Source organism: Rhea americana, unplaced genomic scaffold, assembly GCF_003343005.1.
Source record: "Rhea americana isolate MKP2758 unplaced genomic scaffold, rheAme1 scaffold_46, whole genome shotgun sequence".
Classification (NCBI taxonomy): Eukaryota; Metazoa; Chordata; class Aves; order Rheiformes; family Rheidae; genus Rhea; species Rhea americana.
Window position 1 is genome coordinate 5,032,882 of NW_028186601.1, and position 25,583 is coordinate 5,058,464.

Genomic DNA, 25,583 nt, shown 5'->3' on the forward strand with positions numbered 1-25,583 from the left:
CGGCCGGGGCGCTCTCCGTGCCCGCTGCTCAGAGGCCATGTTGTGCGCTCGTGGCTGTGGCCATCCATCCGGGTTCCTGCGCTGTCACGCTTTCCTCCCCCCGGCGCCCTCACCTGCGCCGCTGCCCGAGAGCGCTCGCAGCTCGCCCCGGGCAGAGCTGAGCCCCCCGGCTGCCGCCGSCGGCGGACAGGGCTCCGGGGAGGACAGTGCCTGGAAGGGAGTTGCGCAAGTGACTCTGACAAGAGCTGGAATGACGGAGCAGGTTGCCCTAACATAGAGGTAGCAGGGGTGTCCAGCAGAGCTCGGCGGGAAGTGGGGTCTTCCTCCTCCTGCCCAGCAATCTCCCTTGCTCTGAGGTGTTTCTCCCTTCCTTCTGGTTGTCTCAAGGACACAGTTTTACACTAACAAGCTGACCAAAGGGAGAGTGAATCAGTAATAGGGTTGATGCTGCTAATTCTTCTGGAAGTCTCCTGTCGAGTCTCAGCCTCCTCGATTTGGCTGCCATGGCTGGTATTTGTGGTCCATTTGGCCACCTGTCAGTCATACTAGTGGCTTTCAGAAAGTATAGAAAAGGGGGTAGAGCCATAGCTCAGCTGCCAGCTGGATGTTTGTGTAAAGTGTGTGGATGCCAGGGTATCCCCCTCTGTRTGTGTGCTTGCCATGGTTCCCTACCTGGTTTGTGAGGTCTATGAAGGAGCAGCCCGTCACTGGCCTAGAGGAGCTGTGAGCCCTGTATGGGAGTCAGGGACAGTAATACTTCTTGTGTATGTTAAGAGGACTGTTCAAACATAGGAAAAAAGTGTCTGACRTGGTGGAGCTTGCTGCTAGATAGCACTGCAGATCTTTTTCAGTGAGTAGTCTAGACTCATTCACAGCCAGAGATGATGTGTGTCTGTGCTAGGGTGGACCCAAGCTGTGCTAAAGAGAGAAGTAAGTTTAAATCTTCCAAGCCTTTAAGGTGTATTTTCTGCAGTGTAAAAATCCTGCACAGCCAACGTGTGTCAGCAGAAGTACTGCGTTTCAGGCCTCTGCAGCAGTGTCTGGTGACTGAGCATGATTYGACGGTGTAGTCCCAGTCGAATATAGCTGCCCTGAACTGAAACACAGTGCAGTGCCTGGTGAAGCTGGTTAGGGAAAGARGGGAGAGCTAACGAGCGGCATGGCTGGGCTTCCTCTGCTGCGTGATTGCAGAGGAGCACTGCCCCGCTTCTGCCCCTGCCCCCGCCCCAGCTGGTGGGCTTTCGGCTCTGAAGACACTGCACTCGCTCCTCTTCCCGTGGCAGACGCAGCGCTGGCGGGGCGGTGGGGGGCTGTGGGTAGCAGCGGTGGTAGGAGGGGTTTGTTCCAGCCCGGACTGGTCCAGTCTAGTTCTTCCCCTCCGGTCTCCGTGTGAACAATGCTGCCGCCGCCGCCGCYGATGCTGCTGACGCTGCGGCCCCTCTCCGCGCGCGGGAGGCCGTGGCGACTGCCGGGGGCCCCTGCCCTGCCCCTGCTCTGTCCGGTGCACCCCGAGCCCGGCTCCAGCCCCCCACAGCCTCGGCAGCCCGCCGGCCTGCCCGCTATCCCTGCCTCGCTCCGGAAGCGAAGCAGGCAGCCCTCACCTCCGGGAGGAAGGCGTTGGGCCGGAGAGGGGGTCTCTGCAGCGGTGTGGCGGGGAGAGGGTGTTCTGTGGTAACACAGTGATGTTAATGTTTCTCTGGTGGAGACTGTTTTACTCAAGGCGAGAGGTAGACTTACCACACCTTCCAGTGCTGCAGCTTGTCCTGAGGCAAGCAGCTTCTGCATCTTGGCTAGTTTGGTGTGCTGATTGTGTTAAAAGGTTGGTGCAGGTGTTTTGGGAGTAATGCTCAGCTGGATTGCATGATTTGGAGATGATTCAATTTCTCCAATTAAAGGAGAGACAGTCTGCTCTGGCAGGGAMTTAAGACTGTCCCTTCCTGAAGGGAATTTTAATCATTTCATGGACTAATCTGGATATAGGTAAGTTTGAACTCTAAGTGCTGTTGATCTAGTGCTGGGGAAAGGGTAATGTGGATGGGAGCATTTCTGGCAGACCTATGCTCTCTTCAGGAGAGCAAGCTGACCAGCGCTGTCCTGCAGAGACTGCTTCACCAAAATGCCTTAGCACTGTTCTAGAAAAGAGCTATTGTAACAAAAGAATAGCTTGGGGTTTTTGTGAACCAGAGTAACTGGTGCCTCTGAGTCTGTCAGTTGGTGTAAATACGAGGTCATTACACTTGCAGATTTTTAGGGTTTGGCTCATGGATATTTTGGCTCAGGGCACTAAAGGTCTCTTTTCAGAAGCTAAGAGATATAGTGGATCATCTTGTCAAAGAAAATTAATCTATAGTTGGAGTTTTTTAGGCCTGTCCCTCAGACTGAGAGGGTGGGAAGGGCCTGGCCCTGGTTCTGATAGGGTTTGTCAGGTGTGTGTGTGTGTGTATGTGTGTATATATATATATATACTCTAAATACATAGAGGTGTCTTTTGAAATTTAAAACACAAAGCTGCCTGTTGATTAGTCTCAACTTAAAGCTTGTTATTTAGCAGAGAACACTCTTAACCTACTTTAAGATCTTTAAACAATGGGGCATTTCAGTGTGGCCTGGGCAACTACTTTAAAACTGAGATTGTCTGCATGAGTTAAGAGCATATATTAACTACCTACTGATTAAAATGGTAGTCTTGCTCTACTTCAGTAGAGCAATCTAGCTTTTTAAATTATTTGCCTTGCAAAGTAAAATGGTTATGAATTAAAAGGCTTAACAGACTTTTCATCTCTGAATGTGTAATATTGGCAAACCTGGATGAAACAAAGCTATTTTCTATGCACTTGTGTAGAGACTTCAGATAAATACTTCCCATTTAAAAAATTCTGAAGTGCAGTTAGAACTTAGAATGGTTTATACTTAACTATCACTACAGAAAATGATCAGTGTTCATTCCAACTCCAGGGAAACTGTTCTACTGCACTTTCTTCTTGGAACATGTGAGAATATTTCTGGTAATACTGCTGATTATGTGTCTCTGAAACAACCTCAAGTTTTGTGCAGAATGTCATGTGCTCCCCCTAGAAGCACTGTTTTTAATGACTTAATTTGCTAGGAAGGTAAAGTTAATTCACATTTTGAGTGAATTTGAGTTCTTGAGTATAATCAGAACAGCAGTAGCAAATAGTGGAATTGCTGGCTAATTTTACAAAAGCAGAATGTTGTCTGCTCTTAAAACTTGTATGTGTAGTCTGGAAATGAGATTACTGACTAGCTTTGGTGAAAGGAAAAATTAAATATACTGCACACATACTAACTCTAGCTGACAAGTTTTAGTATTTCAATTTTGGAGCACTAAGGTTTCTATTAAATATTATGCTACAGAATGCTAATTTATATGGCAAAGCCAAAGAGATTGCATTGTGGACTTGCTGCAAAACAGTTGCGCTCAGGTTGCATTCTCTTTGCCTGTAATTTAGTACTGTATAGAGTATTCTAGTTTAGCTTTATAATAGCAAGAATAGCTGGAAAAAATATACTTCATCTTTTGAACCATGCTGCAGTTAAGCAAACTGCTGATTGTTTGGGCTGGGTGATTCCCAGAAGCCAGGTTTTTGTAGTCTGCCTGTGTAGTCTTGTTTAAATGACAACAGTGAAGGTTTATTTTTAATTTATATTAATATTTAGCACTTCATGACAATAGACCACAGTGAATTTGTGAAAACTGCAGTGTGTCTTGGGTTTACACTTGATGAGTCCTATAGATTTTAATGGAATTAAACATACTGACAGGTTTGTTCAGAAAGAATAACTTTTTGTCAGCAGGGCTGGCTAAAATTTCCTTGTTCTTGTTTGTATTGTTTTRTATGACTTTTTACCTTAGAATAAACTAGCCTTGTACTTTAAAGTGTTTAGTGTTTTGTGCAACACAGTACTAGGGCTAGCTGAAATGTCCCCTCATTCCTAAAGGCAAACATGTAGAGAAGAGCAAAACTGAAAAATTTATATGGTGTTCAGCCTCAATATATATATAAAGCATTATTTCCACCTGCAAGGACTTTTCACCCACATCATGTTTGTTCACTGCAAGGAAAGAATATGGCAAATAAGTAAGAGGAAGTTGTGATGGGGGAAAACTTCAGTGGGTTAGAAGTACTTCTATGATGGAAGTCAAATGTTAAAATCTGCTTCTGTAAAGCAGGATTGCTTACAGCTCCTTTAGGTTTGCAAATCTTCTAGTTCAGACTATGAAAGACAGGCACATGAAATTGTTACCAATTTTTGTTTTTGTATGTATTCTTTTCCCACAGGGCAAAATCTCTGATCAGGTTTACAACTATCCAGAGGGTTTAGGAGAAGTGCTTTATAGAGAACAGTTCGACTTCAACGCTGAGCCACCTTGGGAACCTAGCTGATGATAGTAGGGTTCCATCTCCTAACTTGTCCATGTAAGTATTTTTCCCCTTCTCATCTATACGCAGAAGGATAAGCACTTTCGAAAGTATGAGCAGTGTGTACTGTCTTTTTTATCTAAACAAGATAAATGTCTTGGTGTGGATTATCAAAAGTTTGAAAATAGTGATGTGTGTAATATTCTGGGCTTTCACTTGAGAAAGCATTAGCTTTTACTAACCTAATACTTCCATCAACAGAGTTGTGATTAATTTCAGTGGGACTTGAATGTGTAAGTAAACTTTATAAATAGTTACTTTTCTGAACTAAAGCTGTTGGCTGCAGGAATGCTAAAATAAAATACAACAACTTTCAATTCTGAAGTCATGAGTTGGCATTGGGTAACTTAACACCATACCATGATTTGCTTGGTATTGTGTGATTTCTTGAGGCTTTTTACTGAAATAGTTAAACTTGCTGTTGTAAACAGTAACTAATGCTGATTGTGAAGGGTGTGCCTTCCCAGATGCCTGTCTCCATTATTTGTTAATTGCTGTCCACTTCCACAAATAGTTGTAGCTGAGCTACAGTAGAATGCAGAGTTTAGTGTTGGATGGAAGTAATTTACTAATTATAAATGCCCTTAAATTTAAAAGGCAAACCGTTTGAAGAAAAATCCATGGTAGCTGAAAACAAATGAATACCCATAGCTGATCTTAAGGATCTCAAATTCTGAAATGTGTGTGGTTATCCTGTTCTGTGAACAATTGCTTTGTTTTTTTAACAGGAGCTTTAAACTAATTTGCAACATCTGAGTTAAGCCAATTTTAGATGGTATTACTTTTTTCAGTCTAAAGATATGAAGATATTTTGTGTTGGTTTACTTTCTATAATGTAGAGCTCTCTAAAATTTTAAAATGAGAATGGTTGTTTAACACAGCCAGGTATGTTTTAAACACAAAGAGCTTAAATGTCTCCTCATAAGGTGCATAATGTAGATGACTGTCCTTTGAAAACATTGCAGTATGGAGAGCACAGAGCCAGTTTTATCTTGGTTTATCCTGACTTCTGGTTTTATCTGGAAAACATCTAAAAATGTTTGAGTTTCAGCTACCTTTTGTATGTGGGTAGAACTTTGCATGACACTTTGCACTTGAACAAGAATGAAGTAAGTACTTACACAAAGGGCAGAAGAGTTGCTAGGAAGGAGTAAATGTAGTATAAAATATTAGACTACTTTTAAAGGAATTAAGTTTTAAAATGTTTTGAGATAATTCTGGCTTTGTTTTATACTTCAGTGTGGAGAAGCTTATTTCCGTATTTTCAGAGATTGTTTGTTCTTTTACTGGTGGACTGATGTACTGTAGTAAATACTGCAAGTTACATGTGCCTTGAAGTGGAAATGCCACTGAATTTGCTGTGTTTGTAGCTGAACTTTCAAATGCTGTGTTTATTTGTGCTAGGATCTATTATGTCTTCAGTAATAACATAGAAAAATATGAGTAGCTTAATGGTGATGTATTTAGCATTAGTAKGCAAATGTTAGTTTGTGTTTTGGGTGTACTGAGGCATGACTAAATGCCTCAAACACATCTAAGATATACTTAAGTTAGTAAGCTAATTGGTAGTTTGAGTCCTTTTCAACTTGTAAAGTGATTTAAGAGAAGTTCAGTCAAACACTTAAATATAATTATTAATCTTATGTTTCAGTGAAACTCAAATTTTACATCTGAAGGTGTACTTATGTTCTTGTTACACTTGGCTTCCTTTCTATTCTCTTCCTCTCTATTTTGTCTTTGCACTGTGCTGGCCAAGGAAGAGCTTACTGAAGCTTAATTCAGTCTTACTCTTCAAGCTCTGATTTCCTGAGCAAAAAGTCAGGCTGCAATTATCAGAAGTACTGCTCCTTTGAAAATTTGTTCTATTTATTGCTCCATCTGATTCATAGGAAATGGAGGGAATTAGTGATGGAAATCTGATCTATTAACCTTGCCTTGTCTGTGCTCTATAGCTATACTACTATGAAGTAGTAGTAATTTGGAATGGTTAGCTTTAAATACTCTTGAATTCTTGTCTGAATGGGACCCAGGGACAATGACAGAACAGGGGACTTGCATGGAGGAGGGGGCATGATGGGGAGGCTTAATGTTTGCATTGACTGAAGAAGGTAGTATAGGGAGAGTAACTTTTAGCAGTATCATGAAAGAGAAATGCTAGCATGTATACTTCTGTGATACCATATACTTGAGAACATTAATTTTTGTAAGATTTGGATACATTATTCAAAGCAGATAAGCTAGCGGACTTCAAGAAAACTTTTTCGAGAGCATGATTCTTGCAGGAGGAAGTGTCAAATAGGACATTATCTTTGAGTATTTTCTCTTTATTCTTCTTCAGAAATGCTCTTTTACATGGCTCATTTAATCATGTGAAATAGTCCTGAAAGAATAGTAGGATTAAATGAACCTAAGTAGTATAAATATTCTACTATGTCCTATTTGGCTCTCTAATGAGAGGCAACTTGGGTAATGCAAAATATCCAATGTTAATGTAAATAGAAACACCTGCTTTGGCATTCCCCAATTTGTGTATGATTGAATTCAAATAATTAAATGATAAGGATGTAAGTTGATGAAATTGCATCTTGCAATATTTAAGATACGCTTAGTATAAATAGGTATTTCCTGCATTGAAAGCAGAGAACTGTTTCTACTTTTCTTAGTATATTTGCTTCTGTTAATGACAAAATGCTTCCACTTTCTTGATCTCTTATTCCTGAAGAATTGTCAGTGAGGAATGAGGTGAATATGTTCTACCTCTTTAACAATTATGCTGATGCAGAAATCCTAATCTCATAAATATTTATTTGGTGTGATAAGACAGATGAAAGGCATTATAGGGAACCTATTTGGTCTGCAGAGGCTGTTCTTAATGGGAGAGGTGGGTGTTACCACCTCCCAAGACAATGTGTAGTTCTGGAAGTGTAAAGAACAATGTAAACCATGTTTTTTTGGATGCTTGCATATTAAACTATGTTAGTTCCTTCTCAGCAYTTTAATTTTCTTGTATTCCAGATGTTTGCATTAATTACAGTGTTTACATATTTAAACTCTAAGATAAAGCTCTTAATCTGGAAAGACATTGTGTTAAACTCTAAAGAGCCTGGGTATGTAATGCTTGCTTCAAAGAAAAGCAATTGCATGCCTATGTAGAAATCTCCTATCACTTGACAGCTTTTGTTTGCCCTAAAATGTGTGTCCTAGAGCCTTGTGCAGATTGACATTTGAGGGGGTAAACTGGGTGGTGCTACCACATTGTTTTTTCAGACTGGTTTTCAATAAGTCAGCCTTTCCAGCAAGGACTGAGCTTTGTATTGTAATGACTTCTGCCTCTTCTTACAGACTTTAAGACTTATTCTCTTATTTTCCTTTGTATATTTAATTTTTCACAAATCTTATCACTCTTCCTCCCTAGGATGGAAGTGGGGAGGAACAGAATAAGGTGCACTCTTAAATCAGTCTTATTACCTTAAGACCTTAAAGGGACATTTTGTGATGGTGCTGGAGGTAATTTCAGTTGTCAGATGTTCTTCCTATCTTGCTCTCAACCAGATTGAAGAGATGTCATTTCTTCCTGAGTAAGGGAAATTGGGGAGGAGAGGAATGAGCTGTCACTGTCTAAGGACAGAAGTTGGTAGGCTAATGGTAGCTTTTTATTAGATCAGTTCTACAAAATGAAAAGCTTAGATGTCACAGACATGCTTGGAAAAAGCAACTACTTTTTAACAGCCTGAGAGTGGTTATACTTGGTGGTTTCTGATTTYTTGCAAGTTAAATCTGTACTTAGTACTGATTCCTTTCTGTCCCTGCCTCTTGACCACAGGATGCTTTTTGACTAATGAATTATGAAAGATCGTATCTGTTTTAGGAAATGACTTTCATCAAAGTTGACAAACTTCTACTGTCTGATTAACTTCTGCTGTTTTTTAAAGTTGATGTGTTTGATTAGTTGGAGTTAATATAACAGAAAACCAAATGTCTTTACCATTATTTCATAGAACAGTATACTCATCTGGAATGAATATATTCATTTCTACTCTGAAACCTATCTTTTCTAAAATCTTTGCCCGTAAGCTTTAGCTTGGCAGATAAACGTTCATTTTTGTTGTTATTTTCATAGTGTTAGTGGTCAAGAAGACTCCCTCCTCTTGTGATTTGTTTAAACCAGTTCTTCCCCACCTCCTGGGATCTCTATAAATGTAAAAGAGCTTTTGAAGATTTCTTCTATACAATCTGTCTTAAAATTAAACAGTTATTAACTATGGAAAAACCTCTTCAGAGTGTTACAAAATTAGCCTAAATCCACTCCCATGCAAGTCATTTATCTGAATAAGACTTGTCAACAACAAAAAACCCAGCTGTTGTTTAGACCAAGTGTCTTCATTTGCTGTGAGGCACCAGCAGTTAGCCTGCAGGATGTTTGTGTGTGTGCCTGGATAGTCTAAAGTCTAGTCAGTGCTCATGACTGGTGTTCTTRGGGCAGATTGATGCTTCCTCTGAGTGGAGGTATGGATCAAAACAGTGGAGGAATTTTTTGYCTGTCTGTAGTTCTTAGAGTCTAGGAAGTGTCATGTGGCACTGAGTGACAAAAAGAATGGATAATTCTGACAATCAAAGTATCTGCTGTACTGGTGGAAATCTTCTCTTGTAGATGAGAAACATCWTCCTATTGTCTTCCCTCCTTAAGTTGCTCCCAGGTGTATACTGTAATTCCTTAAGATACTTTAGCTTTGCCTCCTGACTATTTAACATGTTTGTACAAATATGACAGGGAATTGTAAATGATAAACACAATTYGTTCAACAATTTGACCTAATATAAAGAAGCTCGGGTATGAGGCTTTTGTCAGCCCAGTCACTACTTTTACGTATAGCTTTAAGTATCAGTAAATGARTGACTAATCAAAGTGGGGAGAGAAAACGAGGAACTGGGAATGTGGAAATTCATATTGTACAGAATTACCCTGTCAAAACGTGGCTAATGAGCTTTGTTAAAGTTGTTTTCTAAAATCATAAGCCAGATTAGGTGTGTAGAAAAGATGTTATAGATGCAAAAGAACAAGACTTTTTTTTCCTCCTCTTTAATCCTCTTTTGACTTGGAGTTTTAAGAAACTTGGGTTTTGAATGGTTAAGTTAATCTGCTACATTTGAATAATCTGCTGAAAATTGAAATCCTYTTGCTTTTGCTGTGCTACTCCTCTCTTTGGGCATTATTTTTCTTGTAACAGAACAACAAAAGATTCCATTATTACAGAAAGTTTAATATTTTTRTTACACAACCAGCAAGTTCCTGAGGATGGATGAAGTATTTTTAAATCTAGTTAAGCATTAGGCTGTTTTAAATCACAGTATAAAGAAATTATGCCAAAAGAATTGGTCTGCTGGCACCATTTTAACTATATTCATAGTTTTCCTTCCTCTTGACCTTCAATGTTTGTATAGTCCAGAATTTTCTCAAACTTTTGATGAAATGTTGATACCAGCTTTTCTTTATCAAAGAGTGGTTTTTGGTACTTTTGATCTTGGATAGCATGGATATTTGGAGGTGAAYGTGCTAAGGGCTTTGTGCTAATTAGCTAGGAAGTACCTGATCAGAGCATGACAGTAGCTATGTAAACATGACTTCAAGTTTCTTTTTCCTTTCACTGATTTTAAAACATTTAGTTTACAGTTATTTTAATGGAATTTTAACTGTAATTAACTTAAATTGAGATGTGATTGTGAAGGTACTCTTCCTGGATTTTAGTTTCTACTGCCTAGTCATTGTTTTTATAATCAGAATTTACTAAGTTATCACATTGAYGTCAGGTTTTATATTATTCTTAATTGTTTTGCATCTTTGGGTACATTTAAGCATATGACTATGCATGAGGCTAGTATGCTGGATAAGAAGCATACTTGCCTTTAGTGTTCGTTTTCTGAGTGTAACTGAAAATACTTTGCCACTGAGTTAGTCACCTGTCAGCAATTTTCTATCGAGGAAACAGATGGCATACTTGAAATGATCTATGCAGAAGGCATACCTAGCTGTGCTGTCTGTTTCTCCATTACTAGTTAAAATGTCAAGAAAATAGAAAACTGGTCCTTGCTTGTCTTTGTCAATGTGAACTTAAGTGAAAGTGTTTTTTCATATCAACAGTGTTGACCAAAGTTATGTTGCAAAATATTTTTTGACAGGTTGGGAGGTGGAAGAAGAAATGAGACACTAATATCATGGCCTTGTGATCACTTGAAGCTAAAATTATCTTAGCTTTTAGAATTTCCTGGTGAAACTGAAATCAGCTGAAACATTTGATTCCTATTAGCACTTGTAACCAAAAACATGTTTTATTACTTCAAAGCCAAATGCCATATGTCTTTAGCAAGTACCTGTTGTTTTTTTTAATAATTGCCATGCAACTTTGTCCAGGTATTTCCAAAAAAGTCTGAGGTGCTCACATAGAGGCTAGTTAACTAGTTTTGATCAGTTGTCTTTGTTGTAAAGATGTGAAGTTTAAAAAAAAAAGTGAAGTCTGATTAATCATTTATTACAAATGAATAAATTAGTTTCAAGTAAGACATTCACATCCCTTAGAGGTCAATCTTGAAAACACCTTTTCYATCTGGGTTCTAAGACTGTCTGTATATTATTTGTGTGTGTGTGTATATATATACATACACATATTTATACATATACACATACTGTTTTCTATCTTTAGCTGTTGTTGATCCAAGTTTATTTTTGTAGAACAATGTCTAATTGATAGTAAAGCTTTGAAGATAAGCAATTAACTATAGCTGTTAATTTTTAATACTAGTTGTTTCCTGAGATTAGCTGTCACTTTAAAATCTCCACTTAAAAGTGAACAGAAGTTACTAACTAAAGTAATTAAGTATGGTAGATAACTATGAACAGAAGCAACTGTTTAGTGAATTTGATGTTTGCAGGCAACAGTTAAATTTGTGGCATCTAAACAAAGCAGCATGAGAGCAAAAATGTGTGAATTTTTTAAATATTAATGCTAGTATTTAATAAACTAAGCTTTCCTTCATGAATTCAGGAATGTTTTGTTACAGGCAGTCTTTCATGGTGTGCTTCAATACTCATGTCATTTAAGATGTTGCACTTTGGAATAGCTGAGATTGTTTGTACAAGCATTCTACATCTGCAGTATTTTTAAATGTGCATAACGTCTATACAATTCAGTGTGTATTCAGTCTGATTCTTTCCAAGAACAGCCTTGTATCAGTAGTTTCTGACTCACCTTTAAGGTTTAGTAGCAGATTTAAAGTGTGAGCTTTATCTTATTCTTGGATTTAGTAAAAATTATACTATTATCGCTGACAAATAGAGGAAGGATGTGGGAATTTTTTATTTTTTACTTCTGTTTTTGGCACATCAAATGCAGAAAGCTCTTCCTGATCTTTAAATAATTCTTTGGAATGCCTTGTGCTCTTTTTATCCATGGATTTGTTTTCTTTGTACAGTTTGTTGCATAATTTAAGGACCCGGATATAAGGCTTGGAAGTCCATCCCTTGTGTTTCTTGGTTTATGACTGTCGGCTTTGTGGAATACGGCTGAGATGAAAGGATTTCTGGAGGATGCAAATTACTCCATTGGCCTGTTGGATGAAGGAGCAACTCTTGCAGATGTTATTGACAACTGTATTTATGAACACACTCAGGTAAGTCTTTAAACTTTCCAAATCTATTGGTTAGTTCTCAAGTCTTCAAGCAAAGTCAAAGTATTTAGCACTGAGCTGGCAGCAACAGAGGAACAGTCAGCTAAAACTCTTTAAAATTAGATTCATGTTCCAGTTCCTTCTTTGCTGTTGTTCCTGTTTCTCAGCTGAATTCTGTTGGGGAAATTTGGGCAACAGTTGTTACCTGGAAGGAAAAGTCTTGCTGATCTATTAAATAGAGGTTCCCAATTCATTCCTTGGAGAGTTTTTTGTTGTCATTGTGTTTTAGACCAGGAATTTGAAATTAGGCAAGTTGATAGTGCCAGGTTTAAACACTCTTTTCCTCTTTCCCTGAAAATATATGGAAATTCAGACAAACTCATAGACTCGGCTGACTAAAATGATGTTTAAAACCTCTGTGGTCAGTCATGCTCATAGGGTTATAAGCCTTCCCATAAGTCTCTTCCAAGTTAGAAGTGCAGGTTGGAGGAACAAGGACATAATGTGAGGTGCTACTCCTTTCTTTCAAGAAAATAAACTGGTCTAAGAGCTAGTGAGTTTTAACCATCCCCTGGAAAAAGACTTGCTCTGTATATACAAAAATAATTTTATTAAATAAGGCCTCGTTGGTTTCGTAGGAGGCTGGAAGATGTTTTAACCTTTTCTTTACAGATGGCTATAAAGAGGAAGAACTTCATAAAAAATGAATTTCTGTTAAGCAAGTCTTGTATCCTTATACGCTGTACCTATGAGTTGTTCACTTTATTCTATGGTTTGTCAGAATTAGTGTTAGATGCAAGTGCTCAGCTATAGTACAGCACATAGCTAAATCCCATGGCCTTCTACAGTCAGGTATAGGATTCCCAAATCCTGATTCCTAATATTCTTTTTCTGTCTAGCAAATAAATAGGTAAACTACTGGCAACATGTCATGTCTCCAACCACTGGCTGGCTCACAGAGGATAGCTGCCTCCTGCTGCTTTCATTTACTCCTTTAGCTCAAGGGGTAGAGGCCTGTGCCATGGATCTAAAGCTCCAGATCCCATTCCTGCTGGTGACCCGTACAGGGGGTCAGTATGCTTCCACCCGATGGAATTTCTATTCGTGTTTTTTAAACAGAAATAAAGACATTGTATACTATAAACCACAATAGAATTTCATATCTGTGAAAGTCAAGTGCTAGTATTAACATCTAATGTGTGGTCTTAATGCTGATTGTATTCTCTGATGATCTTTAATTGGTGTACAGTAGGCTATTCATTTACAGGAATTTCACTGAATGCACACTATAAACAAATACAGAATGRTCTGTTTGGCTCTGGGTCTACCACATTCATAATGACTTGATATTGAGCAAGGCTAYGGTAACGAATGCAGAAGGGAGACTGTTGCAGTTCCCGTAAAATTCTGTGCATTTTCTTAAAGATCATGTACTTGATGCTGCAATATTAATACTTTAAATTTAGTTCTTTAACTTTTGTTTAACCTTTGTGCTTCATAAAGTGGAAAACAGTTGCAGTGTTTGACTTCGTCAGTTAAAATATTTACCAAATTTTCAGTAAAATGTGAGTTGCTAGCTAGATGCTGAAACAATGGTAGTGCATTAGACTTCCTGTATAATAAACTACAGGTTACGCTGAGACTGGAAACTTTCTCCCAGTGCATTTTCTTCCTCTGAAGAATTGTGGACTGCTAAAAATAAAGTTGGAAGAGATTTGTAACCTTTTCTGTATTTTTAGATAAAACTGGTATTTGGCATTTAAATATCTTTTTGCCCTGGAATCTCAGAATATTGTCTAAATAACATTCAGTCTTTGAAGTGGTAGGTGTTCTTTGATGTAAAGCTAGGATTGCTAGGTAAAAATAAAACCCAAATGAATTGATCAAGATTAAACCCAAAAGTTAATAACAGGACAGAAAATATATAATCCTTTATGATTTCACTTCATAGGTTATTTCTGTTTTGACAGCAAGCCTGCAATTTCAGATGTTTTATTTTCCTAATTTTATTTTTTAGACTGGAAAAAGAGCATTTTATGTTGGTGATCTTGGAAAGCTTGTGAAGAAGAACATACAATGGCAGAATGTGATGGCACCGATAAAACCATTTTACTCTGTAAAATGCAATTCTACTCCAGGTGTACTTGAAATTTTGGGAACTCTTGGAATTGGATTTGCATGTTCCAATAAAGTAAGTGTTCCTTTTGTATGTGTGCCTTTTCCCTTCTGTGTTTTGTCTGTCCATCAGCCTTGTGATATTAAGTCCCATGATAATATAATCTAAATTGTAAACTCACAAGTAATTGGCTATTACATATTCATATTCCTATGCTGGAAGGAGCAGATAGTTTTCTTTATAGCTTATATGGACTATTCTGTAGGGTACTAGAGTACCTTCAGTACAAACTCAGTGCCTTTGAATTTATGTATCTGAAACCTTACTATGTTCCTATTTTTCAGTCTGAAATGGCATTGATACAAGACTTGGGCATTTCTCCTGARAATATTATATATACAAATCCTTGTAAGCAAGCTTCTCAGATAAAGTATGCAGCAAAAGCTGGGATAAACATCATGACCTGCGACAATGATATTGAGCTGAAGAAAATTGCACGTAGCCATCCACATGCTAAGTAAGTGTCAACTTTGTGGGTGTTTTGCTTTTCATATGATAGGAAATTGACTGCATTCCTGGGTTGGTTGAGTTGCAAGAGATGTGKCTGCTTTAATACAATTCACTTACCTGTTTTTTCTTCTCTTTTGAAGATAGTTTTTGTGCAAGGTTTTTCCCATCATATAGCTTCCTTATGTGATATTAAGCCCCTTCTGGGAGAGAAATGTTGTCTTTTGGCTTGGCAGGGTGGATCTTGATACATAAATTCTAAAGGTTTTGGTTAGATTCCAAAATTCTGGCATGTTACCTCCAAGTACATCTTCATTCTGCTTTTGTGACCTCAGTATTTTCTTCTAGGATGTTCTGATTTGATTTTGATGGCTTCTGCCAGTCTGGGCAGAAACCATCAGCAAATGAGTGCATATTCTGGGTCCCATGAAGAGCATGAATGTGCTGTGCTGGTTTGAAATGTGCCTACRGATATYTTCCCCACTTACAGAACAGTGAGGAACTTGACTATAGTTCCTCTTGGAGTTGGTTCAGTGTTTGCCCAGACACTACTAAAGCTTCTATGTTYGCTCTTAAATACATAAGAATTCTATTGCTATCAATAGTATCTGTACAGGATGGGGKCTTCTTTTAGATTGATAGGTGCTTACTTCATTAAGCATCACCTTTCTTGTGAAGTTTGTGATCCACATCTCTAAAATACTGGAATCTGTGCCTGAAGTGAATGTTAAGTATTTGYGGGTGACTACTGAAGTGTAGTTTCTGTGTAACCTCTCTCAGSGTGCCCTGAGAAATGAGTTGCCTGACAACCTTATCAAAGCCCTTGGTTCTAGGCTTGTCAAAGCATTACGTCTTCTCTCAAAGCTGTAGTTACAGAACTGGGAAGAGTCTACAAAATTGAGTATTTGGGGAGACACTAATCCCACCCACTATCTTTAAGACACCTCAAGATTTCACACTGCTGTTACAAATAATTATGCTTCATTCTTATTGAACCMTGTCAGTGCTTTGCATACTGGGGAGTGTTTCCTGTGCAAAGAATGTAATCTGATACATAATTTTGTGTATAATGTTGGCCTTGATGTACTCATGCATTTTTATGCCTTAGCAAAACTAAAACAATCATGTCACTAATGATTTATGTGCTAATTAACTACCATAGATATGGGCAATTAAAATTATACAGGTGCTAGCTGACTGTTTCACTTGGTCAACAGCTTAGCCTTATTAGTACTATGCAGRAATATTCAGAACTGGCTGTAGATGTTTTCTTGATAAGCAGCAGTTCACTTATACAGCTCTTCTGATCAGACAAGTAAGCTGCACAACTAAAGCATGCCTTTTCCCGTGCTGTGCTCCATCCATTGTTTGCTTGTTGGGATGACACTTGCCTGGAGTGAGGACTCTTCAGATAGTCTTTACCCCAAAGACTTGAGATCTATCACAGCTTAGTTTTTCAGATTGTGCAACCTAGATATTCATAGCTGCCAAGCAGAGACTTACTTTCCTGGTTTCAGACTTCATTGACTGAATTATTTCCTAGCATGAGAAGCTCTAGAAAAATCATCTTACTTCAGGAAGACATGAACAAGAGCTGGTGTTTTGAGGACTGTTGCTTTAATGTGGGTGATAAGAGTGGAAAAGCACCATCTGAGATACCTATATAGCCACTTAACTGAAGACAGCTGGGCAGTGGGCATTCTGAAGGATCTGTCTGACAGCAGAAGAAATGAGAATAAAGAATGTAAAAGACAACATGCCCTTTTCTGTTTTGATCYTTCAGTAAAGAGAAAGATGACTTCTTCCAAAAACTGGTTTTCATGCTGATTGTGTTCTTGAATATAACAGCTTCTTTTARGTGTTCTCTATCTTAACATCCAGARTAAGAAGTTAGAATACAGATKTTTCTTGAACCAGAAAAACTTTATAAAGTTGTTTTTTTTAAGCAAGGAGATGGGATACAGAAATTGWATAAGCTAGAGAAACCAAACTACTTTTAAGGATCACAGTTTGGTGCTTAAATTCTTAATTACAAAGGACAAGAAATTAAACTTTTGTTAAGGAGTTGCACTTTGATATCTAAATTTTCTTGGAGACCTGGAGATCAGGTTTCTGTTTGCTTATGGGTTTTTATTACTATGTTCTTAATCAGGTCACAAACTTTGATAATGAAGTAACAGCTACAGTGCTGCTTCTTTCTCTCCTTTGGCATAGTTTGAAAAAGTCAAAGCCTTTAACTTTGTTCTTACTGCCTGTCATAGTTACAGCTAGGTTATCTTTTTGTGAACAAAGCTAACTGCTTTAGCAGAGGAAATCCTGCTTAGGCTGCTATAGCTCTGCTACTCCTAATTTCTTCATTTTTCATAACATTCTGCACTGAAATTGCTATTGGGTAGGTCTCTAGTATTCTRGAATAGATGTTTATATCTTTAGAATCACTCAATTTAAACTTCTGAACTTTAGAAAAGGGGAGATATGAGGAAAGCAGTACTTAAAGCTTCTTTTTGTTTCTTAAATGATTTGCCTCAAAATCCAAAAGTAACAATTAAGCTCTAGGGTGTCCTAATCTCCAATAGATATTTTTATAAGCAATTGCTTATAAAAATCAATGCTTTTTAGAAAAACAAACCCCCAAAATTGAGCATATTAAGTGCACAAATTTATCATCTATTCCTGTTCCGATCAAGGCCAGGAGGAATCGTATTAGAAGATTCCCACAAATCACAGTAACACTACTTGTACAGTGGTTTCCACTAGGTAAATCTCAATTTATAATGCTGCTCTGAAAACTCAAAGTTTAAAATAGGGTGTCTTTTAAGTATTATTGTTTAATCTGAGGTTGTAGACAATAGTACTGTGGGTTTTTTTAATGTTTTAAAGAACTTGGTTTTTAACAGACTACTTATGTGTTGGTATAGCTAGTATTTTTTTCCAAATCTTTTACAAAGTACTATTTGACTACAGACTTGAGGTATCTGTACTAGTGGAAAGCCAGGAAATGAGAGATTAGTCTGAGTTCCTCAAGTGGTATAAATTGACAACAAATTTCCAGGTAATGTATGTGAGAGGTTTAGGATCTTTGCTCTTTCAAAAATCTTTTTGAAGACATCCTGAGACATTCAGAAGGGACTTCTAGAAGTCATGATAGCTGTTATTCCACTGTGTTTTGTACTGGCTAAGCTTTATTGCATGTCTCAATCCTTCATTTTCAGATGCAGAGCTCTTGCCACATGTGCTTTTGATCTCAGTTAATTGTAATATGCTGTACATAGACTATATCATGATGCAGCTTTCATTTAGTGAACCACGTGGCTAATTAAATGATCTATTTTTATGGTTGGAGAAAAGGGAAGCTAGTGATCTTTTTCTTAGCGGACAGCAGTTCATACCTATTTGAGTGGGGGGAGGAGTTCCTAGAGGCTTTTGAGTGCGTCCTCACCAAACTCAAGTGTTACTTTAGTGTAAAACTGTCAACAACTGACAGTCCTGTTCGCCAAACGCTTGTAGAATTAGGCTTTAACCTAAAGGAGGAAGTTACTTTACTGCATGATAAAGCTGTAAAGAGCTGGTATTCATTGCATTTCCTTTCCAAGTGTCCTGAAAAAAGAAAATGGACCCTACCCGTCCTTGTGACTAGCTGAGAGGGGAGGTAGAGAGATGTGGCCAGGGTGTGTTCTGTATGTGTCAAAGTGCTGTTCTCCAGATGTTTACCAATTTAGTATGTGATTGAAGGGGAATCTCTATCCTTCTCTCAGTTGAAGGAGGACAGAGATAGGAAAAGCATATTGACAGTCATTAATGGTTTTATGAGAAAGTATACTAGAAGGTAACATTCTTTTATTACAGCACTCAACAGACTCTTGCTGCCACAAAAGAGTCTTAGTTGCTGCATTTCAAAAGCCCTTATCCTTGTTGGCTCCATGTTTTAGCCCCTAATTGCTAGTTTTTTCTCTGTACAGGATTGTTTATATTAGGTTCACTTGACTCGTCCATCGATGGAGCTGGAGTATTGACAACATAATCAACATACTTCTGACAGTCTTCAGGCTTCACATGTGCTGATGATGTAAACCAACTGCCCCAATCATCTTCCCCTTCTCTTAGGCTCTTACTGCACATTGCCACAGAAGACATTACTGCTGATGAGGAGATGAATATGAAGTTTGGTACCACCCTGAAGAACTGTAGGCACCTCATGGAATGTGCTAAGGAGTTTGGAATCCAAATAGTTGGTGTTAAGTGAGTAAAGTTACTCTTCTCTCCTGGCTGAAATGGTTGTATGATATGCTCAAGACCTAGGACTACATCATGAATTTCTTATTGTTTTAGCATTGGTTAAGAAAAGACGTCAAATTATGTCAGTTTTTGCTTGCAAGCAAATAGTATGCAACAGAGTAATTACTAGTGTTAAAGTAATTTGAAAGAGTATCAAAAAAATCTTTGTGGTTAAAGTTAAGCATAGCTATTTTCTGGCTATGCTGTTGAACTTCCCTGATAACTGGGCTTGTGTTTTTCTAGCAATAGAGATGAACAAATAAGGTGCTAGTGTAGCATAAGCTGGCTTGGACAGGTTGAACAAGACAAACATGGGGTTCAGTATTCTCAGAACAAAGTCTTATCACTAATCATGTTTAGAGGCAGTATTCAGATAAGTTTTTGACTTGCAGGTAGCAGAAATTAATGCTACCTGACTGTTCTGAGAGATTCCAAATCTGTGATGTTTTAACTTGAAATTAGATATACAAAAGAGTTTTATTGTATGGAGCAAAAATGCATGCACAAGTCTTCTGTCTGCTTTCAAACACTAACATATGATGTACTCATGAATGTTTTAAGAAAGCAATCAAGCAAAAACAAGTGTGGGTCCTCTATCAGAAAAACAGACTTAAAAACACATGCCAAATGAAGATCACATTTTGAGGGTTTAAAACAATTGTATTTAAACTTCACTCTATTTGGAATTGGTACATTAAAGACTAAAAGTACTATAATCATTACAAATGACAAATGCATTCAAGTATTTGACATTAAGAAATAGTACTTTTTTTTATCCAGTGTCTGAACTAACTCTAACCAGTAACACATTATGTCTGTGCATTTTAAATTTCAAACTTAGGTCATACAAATAAGTTTAAAAAGTAAATGTAGCTCAAATTTTGCCTCAATGTCATTCTTTACAGTGAATAAACAGATTAGACAGTTTAGTGGCTCAATTAGGTAAGTGTATGATGTATTCAGAACCAGCAGACCATGCCAGTCTTTAGGGGTTGATGAGAATGCCAATGCTTTTGCATAACATCTTGGGCAAGGAGCTGGGGGGGGGGCGAATTCAGRCTGGGGAGGCAACACGGCTTTGCTAGCCTGCTTTTCCTTGCTGTAAAACCAGGATCTGGCTTGGTTGGTGAAGAGGCTTCAGGAAAGGATGGCAGCAGGACAAGCTCTTTGCCAAAATGTTGGAGTGAGTAGATAGCATGTACAGTACAGCCCAAGCTTTGACAAAAAGCTGGATGGCCCAGGGGGAGGGGATGCACAAGCAAGGCAATGCAAAGAAGATGGGATAAAACAGGGGTGACTTTTATACAGGTACTGTTAGCTTTGGCATGCATTAAAGAAAACTCTTTTGATACTAGAAGATTGAAAGGTTCAGTAAACTTGTCACTATTAAAGATTAGGGCATTGTGGGCCACTTGTCACATTAAAAGCAAGACAGGTGTTATACACACAGATACAGTGGAATAGAAAGCAATCATTATCTGAGCAGTCTTTATACAGTTAGTGTATATCATACAGACTCACCTTTTGCTGCTTAGGAATAAACTGCTTTCCCCACTATTGTGAATAGAGAGGTAGTTCAGTTTGAAAACTGAGGTTCTGTGTATTAACTGCATCTTTATTTCTTTCAGATTTCACATTTCAAGCACTTGCAAGGAACTGCAAACATACATTCATGCTATATCTGATGCTCGGTGTGCATTTGACATGGCTGTGAGTAGATAAATGTGTGCAAGTGCTTCAGTAGATGATTGGTTCTATTCTAATCATGCTAACAAGCCAACTACATTTCTAAAATACATTGTGTTAGTGTAGGAARCTGATCTTTTAGTAATTGGCAGAGTACTCCTAAGATGTGGCAGAGGCTGAACAAAGTTTACAATTCTAGTGCTGGACAAAAATACAAATTAACAGAAAAGCTAATGAATACTGTCCCACTGATAGGCAGTAGCTTAGTATGCAAGTAGTTATAAAGCAGTAAACACTTACAGACACCATAGGGGAAAAGTGTCAGTATTGTCAAAAAGAAGGAAAATATACTTGCCAAGATGACCTATGTCCAATGAAGAATAAAACTGAACGCTTTAACAGCTGCTACTTAGTATTCACTTTCAAATGAAAATAGTTTTCCACTTCTGTTAAAAGCTTCTTGAAATTTAAGTCTCAATCATATAAATACACAGCTTTAAGTTGCATTAAAATGTTAAGTATTTGTATCTTGGTATTTATGTTGATAGAAATATTAACTTGAAACATGTGACTTAGGTTATTTCTTACAATGCTTAGGTAGTAAAGATTTCACTTTTGGGGTAAAGTGGAATGGATTTTTTTGGATACTTAAGATGACTCATTTAAATACATTGCCTGTTCTATATGTAGTTCCCATATCACAATCAAATCTATTTGGAAACATCTCAGCAGATAAATGAGAAGCTTACAAACCAAATATAGAAGAAATCAAGTAATCTATTGTCCTTATTGCAGTTCATGCATTAACTATGACTGGTTACACATGAAGAGCGACATAACTGAATTCTCACATTAGTACAAATGCATTCTGGCAGTCTTGTTGCATAAGTGCTGTCTCAATGACCTGCTTTGTACATACCTGTAAACTCCAAAAAATTTACTTTGTCACAATGCACCACATCAGGTAGCAGGTACTGCCTGAATATAACAATTAGTGGAAAATAAGAGTTGAGATTGCAGTAGGACTTTTACTGCAGATTTTGTGTAACCAGCCTCTGATATCCCAATACTACTACTACTAGTGCAGGAATACAAATTTTTACKGTGATGTAACTCCCTCACTAGACTATCCTTTGCTAAATATATGCAAAAGTATAAGTTTATAGAAAATTACTACAGTAAGGAGCAGCAAAAATACTTCTACAGTTGTATTTGTATATGTACTTAAGTTCTGCTTGTGCATTTTTAGGAAGAATTTGGCTTTAAGATGAACATACTGGATATTGGTGGGGGCTTCACGGGTTCTGAACTTCAGCTGGAAGAGGTATGTTGAAAACTCAGATAAAGTTGGTGTTTAACCTTTCAATTCCAATTAACATGGATAGATAAAATTTTAAATTCTAGAATAATTGCATATCTGTAAGATCCAAATAATTGGTTTTATATTCTGTCATGGTTAGTGCAGTGACTTGGAGATTGATATTCTTTAATTCTGTTCGTATAGGATGAATGTTGTCTTAAGTTATGGTCTCGGGCTAAGCTACTGTTGTTAAGGTTGCTTAAACTAACTTTTGCAATTGACTTGTGCTCTGCTGCATTGTTTGAGCCATGAATCATTAGTGTACTTTGGTTCATAAATCATATTGCTACTGTACTGTCATTCTTGGTACTTTAGACCTGAAGACAAAAAGCTTTGCCCTTATCTCTACATTGGTTAGCCTTGAAACTTTCATAATTGATTTGGCATAAGCTATTTTTAGTATGGAGTACTACATAATAGTTTAAATTACTCTCTTCTGTGTTGTCTTTAAGACAAACTCAAAAGTAGGACAGTCAACTGATTCAGTAAAGTTACGATAATAAAAACAGTTTTTGTTAGTTCCAACTATTACTTGTCTAAATTGCTTGTTAACCTTGAAGCAAATATTTGGCTTAAGATTTGAGAAATTCAGTGATAACCAATATTAAATTCATTTTCCAGTGTGAAATTATTCAGAACTGATCACAACAAGCCCTTTCCTTGGTCCTGTGGGTTCATACATAATTTTACATCATAATGGGCTAGAAAAACTTGAAGTTACTTGCCTAATCTTGTGTACCACAACTTGAGCTTTGTTTGGAAGCAGGGACTGCATTGTGCTCAGACTCATGGTTTCAGTCTTTGGTGTTTAACTGAACATTCTGCTTTCAACTGCTTTTGAATTTTGGACCTGATGAGGGCACTTCAAGAGCAGAGGAGTAAAAAACTTGTGGCATGCTTACTAGGACTGTGTATTCCTGACAGGAAACTTGTGATGTCCAAACTGTCAGTCAAACATCTATTTCAAGAAATACATATATTTCAATGGAATGAGTTTTATAAGTCTAATCTGATTTCAATTTTGTAGGTTAATCATGTCATCAGGCCACTGCTAGATGTCTATTTTCCTAAGGAATCTGGTGTTAATGTGATTGCGGAGCCTGGATGTTACTATGTTTCTTCTGCATTTACACTAGCAGTTAATGTCATTGCAAAGAAAACTGAGTGTGATAAACTTCTTCCTTCTGGAGGTGAGCGATGTATGCACCTTTCACATGCTATGAATCAGTGCAGATAAGTGCCCATTTATTTCAGTCAGGATGGACTAGTTTGCCGTTGTGTGTGTATATATAATACATGCCATATGTTTAAGTTGCAATCCACCTTTAGGGTTCTAACCATTCTCTGTGCATTTTTTTTCCTTGTAACAACTGTTTGATGTTTGTTTTTATTTCCTTATTAGGCTTGACTTCAGTAACTTACATTGCAAGCATAACCCTATGTTATGTGGTTTACAGAAAATTTATTAGAAGGATCTGTATTGAAGAATGTGGGAGAAAGCAGTCTGCTTTTAGTCTGTCTGCTAAAGTAAACACTGGATTTATATTCTTGATGACTGTTACTGAAAAGTTTAATATATTAAGCATTTGCATTTAATGATGCATCTAAACTGATGATCTGGTCTCATAGTCATCAGTCTGCTCATAATTTCAATGTGTATGTGGCATATTTCAGTATTTTCAGGAGAAAGGTGTTGACTTGAGTTAGATTGCAAAAGGAATGCTTATTTACTTGAGCAAAAACAAACAAAACATGCAAGACATCTTTTTCCTTCCAGTGGAGCAAACCAGGAATGATGATGAACCAGTATTTACCTATTACATAAATGATGGTGTTTATGGTTCTTTTGCAAGTAAATTGTCTGAGAAACTGAATGCTATTCCGGAGGTTCACAAGGTGAGTTCTTTATTTTTCAGTGAAGTTAAATAATTATATATACTTGAATTTTTTCCAAAACAAATGTCTGACTTGTCTGGATCATTGCCATGTAGAAATACAAGGAAGATGAGCCTCTGTTCACAAGCAGCCTTTGGGGTCCATCCTGTGATGAGCTTGATCAAATTGTGGAAAGCTGTCTTCTTCCTGAGTTGAGCGTTGGAGATTGGCTGATCTTCGATAATATGGGTTCTGGTACCTTAGGTGAACAGTCTACTTTTAATGACTATCAGAGGCCACTGATTTACTACATGATGTCTTTCAGTGACTGGTAAGAAAATTGTATTAATATGTGAGATTGTTTTTATTCCCTTCAAGAATGCACATACAGCCAAATAAATGAAGTTTCTGATGGCAAGTACAAGAAGATGCCAGTGTTTGATTTAAAATGTTGGGCAGAAGAGCTTTTTTGGGTTTGTTTTGTTGTTGCTATGCTCTGACTTCACTAAGATTAAAATGAGAATTGTGATAGACCCCATGCTTTAGGGGTGACAAAGTGAAGTTCCTAATGTGAATTGTGAGTTCAGTGATACTTGTTCACAATTTGTACCCTTCTGCTACTTAATGTTGACTTAGGTTTCTTAATAGGAGTCATTGCAACTTGCAACTATGATGCCAATATTGTATGCAGGCAGGAAAGGAAAATGTTGGTGACAGTTGAGTAATACCTAAGTAGCAGAGGCCCTAAGCCTCCACTGATGGAGAGTCGCAGCCTATGTCTGTCAAATATGGACATAGTTGATTCTCCATTGGTGCTGAGACTAAGGCTGCCCTATCGTAGGGGGCAGTAGGCTTCAAATGCTAAAGTCAGTGCTGATTTCTAGTGTTAAATTGTATGAGGACTTTTGATTAACTTGCTCTTTCTGCTGTAGGGATGAAATGCAAGATGCTGGAGTTACTTCGGACACATTGATGAAGAATTTCTTCTTTGTGCCTTCTGGCATTCAGCTGAGCTCAGAAGACCGCTTTTCCACTGCAGCTTAAACAGGCATTAACGCTTCATTTAGACCTGCAGTTGCAAGTCTGTAGTTTGTCTGGTCAGCATTCCAATGTGGAAGAAATGGAACAATCTTGAATTCAATTCATTCTCTTCAAAACTTGAAAAAATAGTAATAGCTAATTGGGACCAGGCAAAACCAGCTACAGCTACAATTCACCAGGATGTGTGGGAGGGTTAGATAATGGCATCCAAATTTAAACTTAAGTTTGTTCAACCCCTGAGCGTTTAAATATGCAACAAAATGGATGACTTAGTGGAGATGGAAACCCATCACTTGGGTTCTTCAACAGTTTACATACAAGTACACAGTTTTTATACTAAGGATTCCTGTTAGAAAAGTCTTGTAAAGTTATTGTCTTTCGCCCAGATATATCAGATGTCAGTGGGAGACCAGTGTGACTTCATTAGATGTTTAGTGTATTTAGAATGTGTAAATTTGTGCTTTGAACTGTAGTTTAATAAATGTAAAATTGCATCATAGTATTTGTTGTATTTGACCCTTGATGTACCCCGTGTATGATTGCAATAAAACTTTGTGTAGATTTTACTGTTTTTTCAGGCTAACTTTGGGAGGGGCTAGGCAGAAGAGGTAGCTATAAA

The 25,583-nt window shown here is 37.7% G+C and overlaps 1 protein-coding gene across 2 annotated transcripts; it reads left to right on the forward strand.

The window, feature by feature from the left end:
• The first annotated feature begins 4,267 nt into the window (after positions 1–4,267).
• Positions 4,268–25,530, forward strand: AZIN1 (antizyme inhibitor 1). 2 transcript variants are annotated; one of them, XM_085316325.1, is made up of 11 exons: positions 4,268–4,439; positions 11,910–12,107; positions 14,122–14,295; positions 14,565–14,737; positions 18,832–18,966; positions 20,631–20,712; positions 21,938–22,012; positions 23,076–23,238; positions 23,826–23,944; positions 24,040–24,254; positions 24,856–25,530. In XM_085316325.1, exons 2-11 carry the CDS (start codon positions 12,006–12,008, stop codon positions 24,965–24,967), a joined length of 1,350 nt encoding a protein of 449 aa, XP_085172451.1. In that variant the 5' UTR covers positions 4,268–4,439; positions 11,910–12,005; the 3' UTR covers positions 24,968–25,530. The 2 variants fall into 2 exon arrangements, with proteins under 2 accessions (XP_085172451.1, XP_085172452.1); XM_085316326.1 differs by lacking the exon at positions 4,268–4,439 and adding an exon at positions 13,004–13,174 and having other exon boundaries at positions 12,020–12,107.
• Positions 25,531–25,583: the final 53 nt, after the last annotated feature.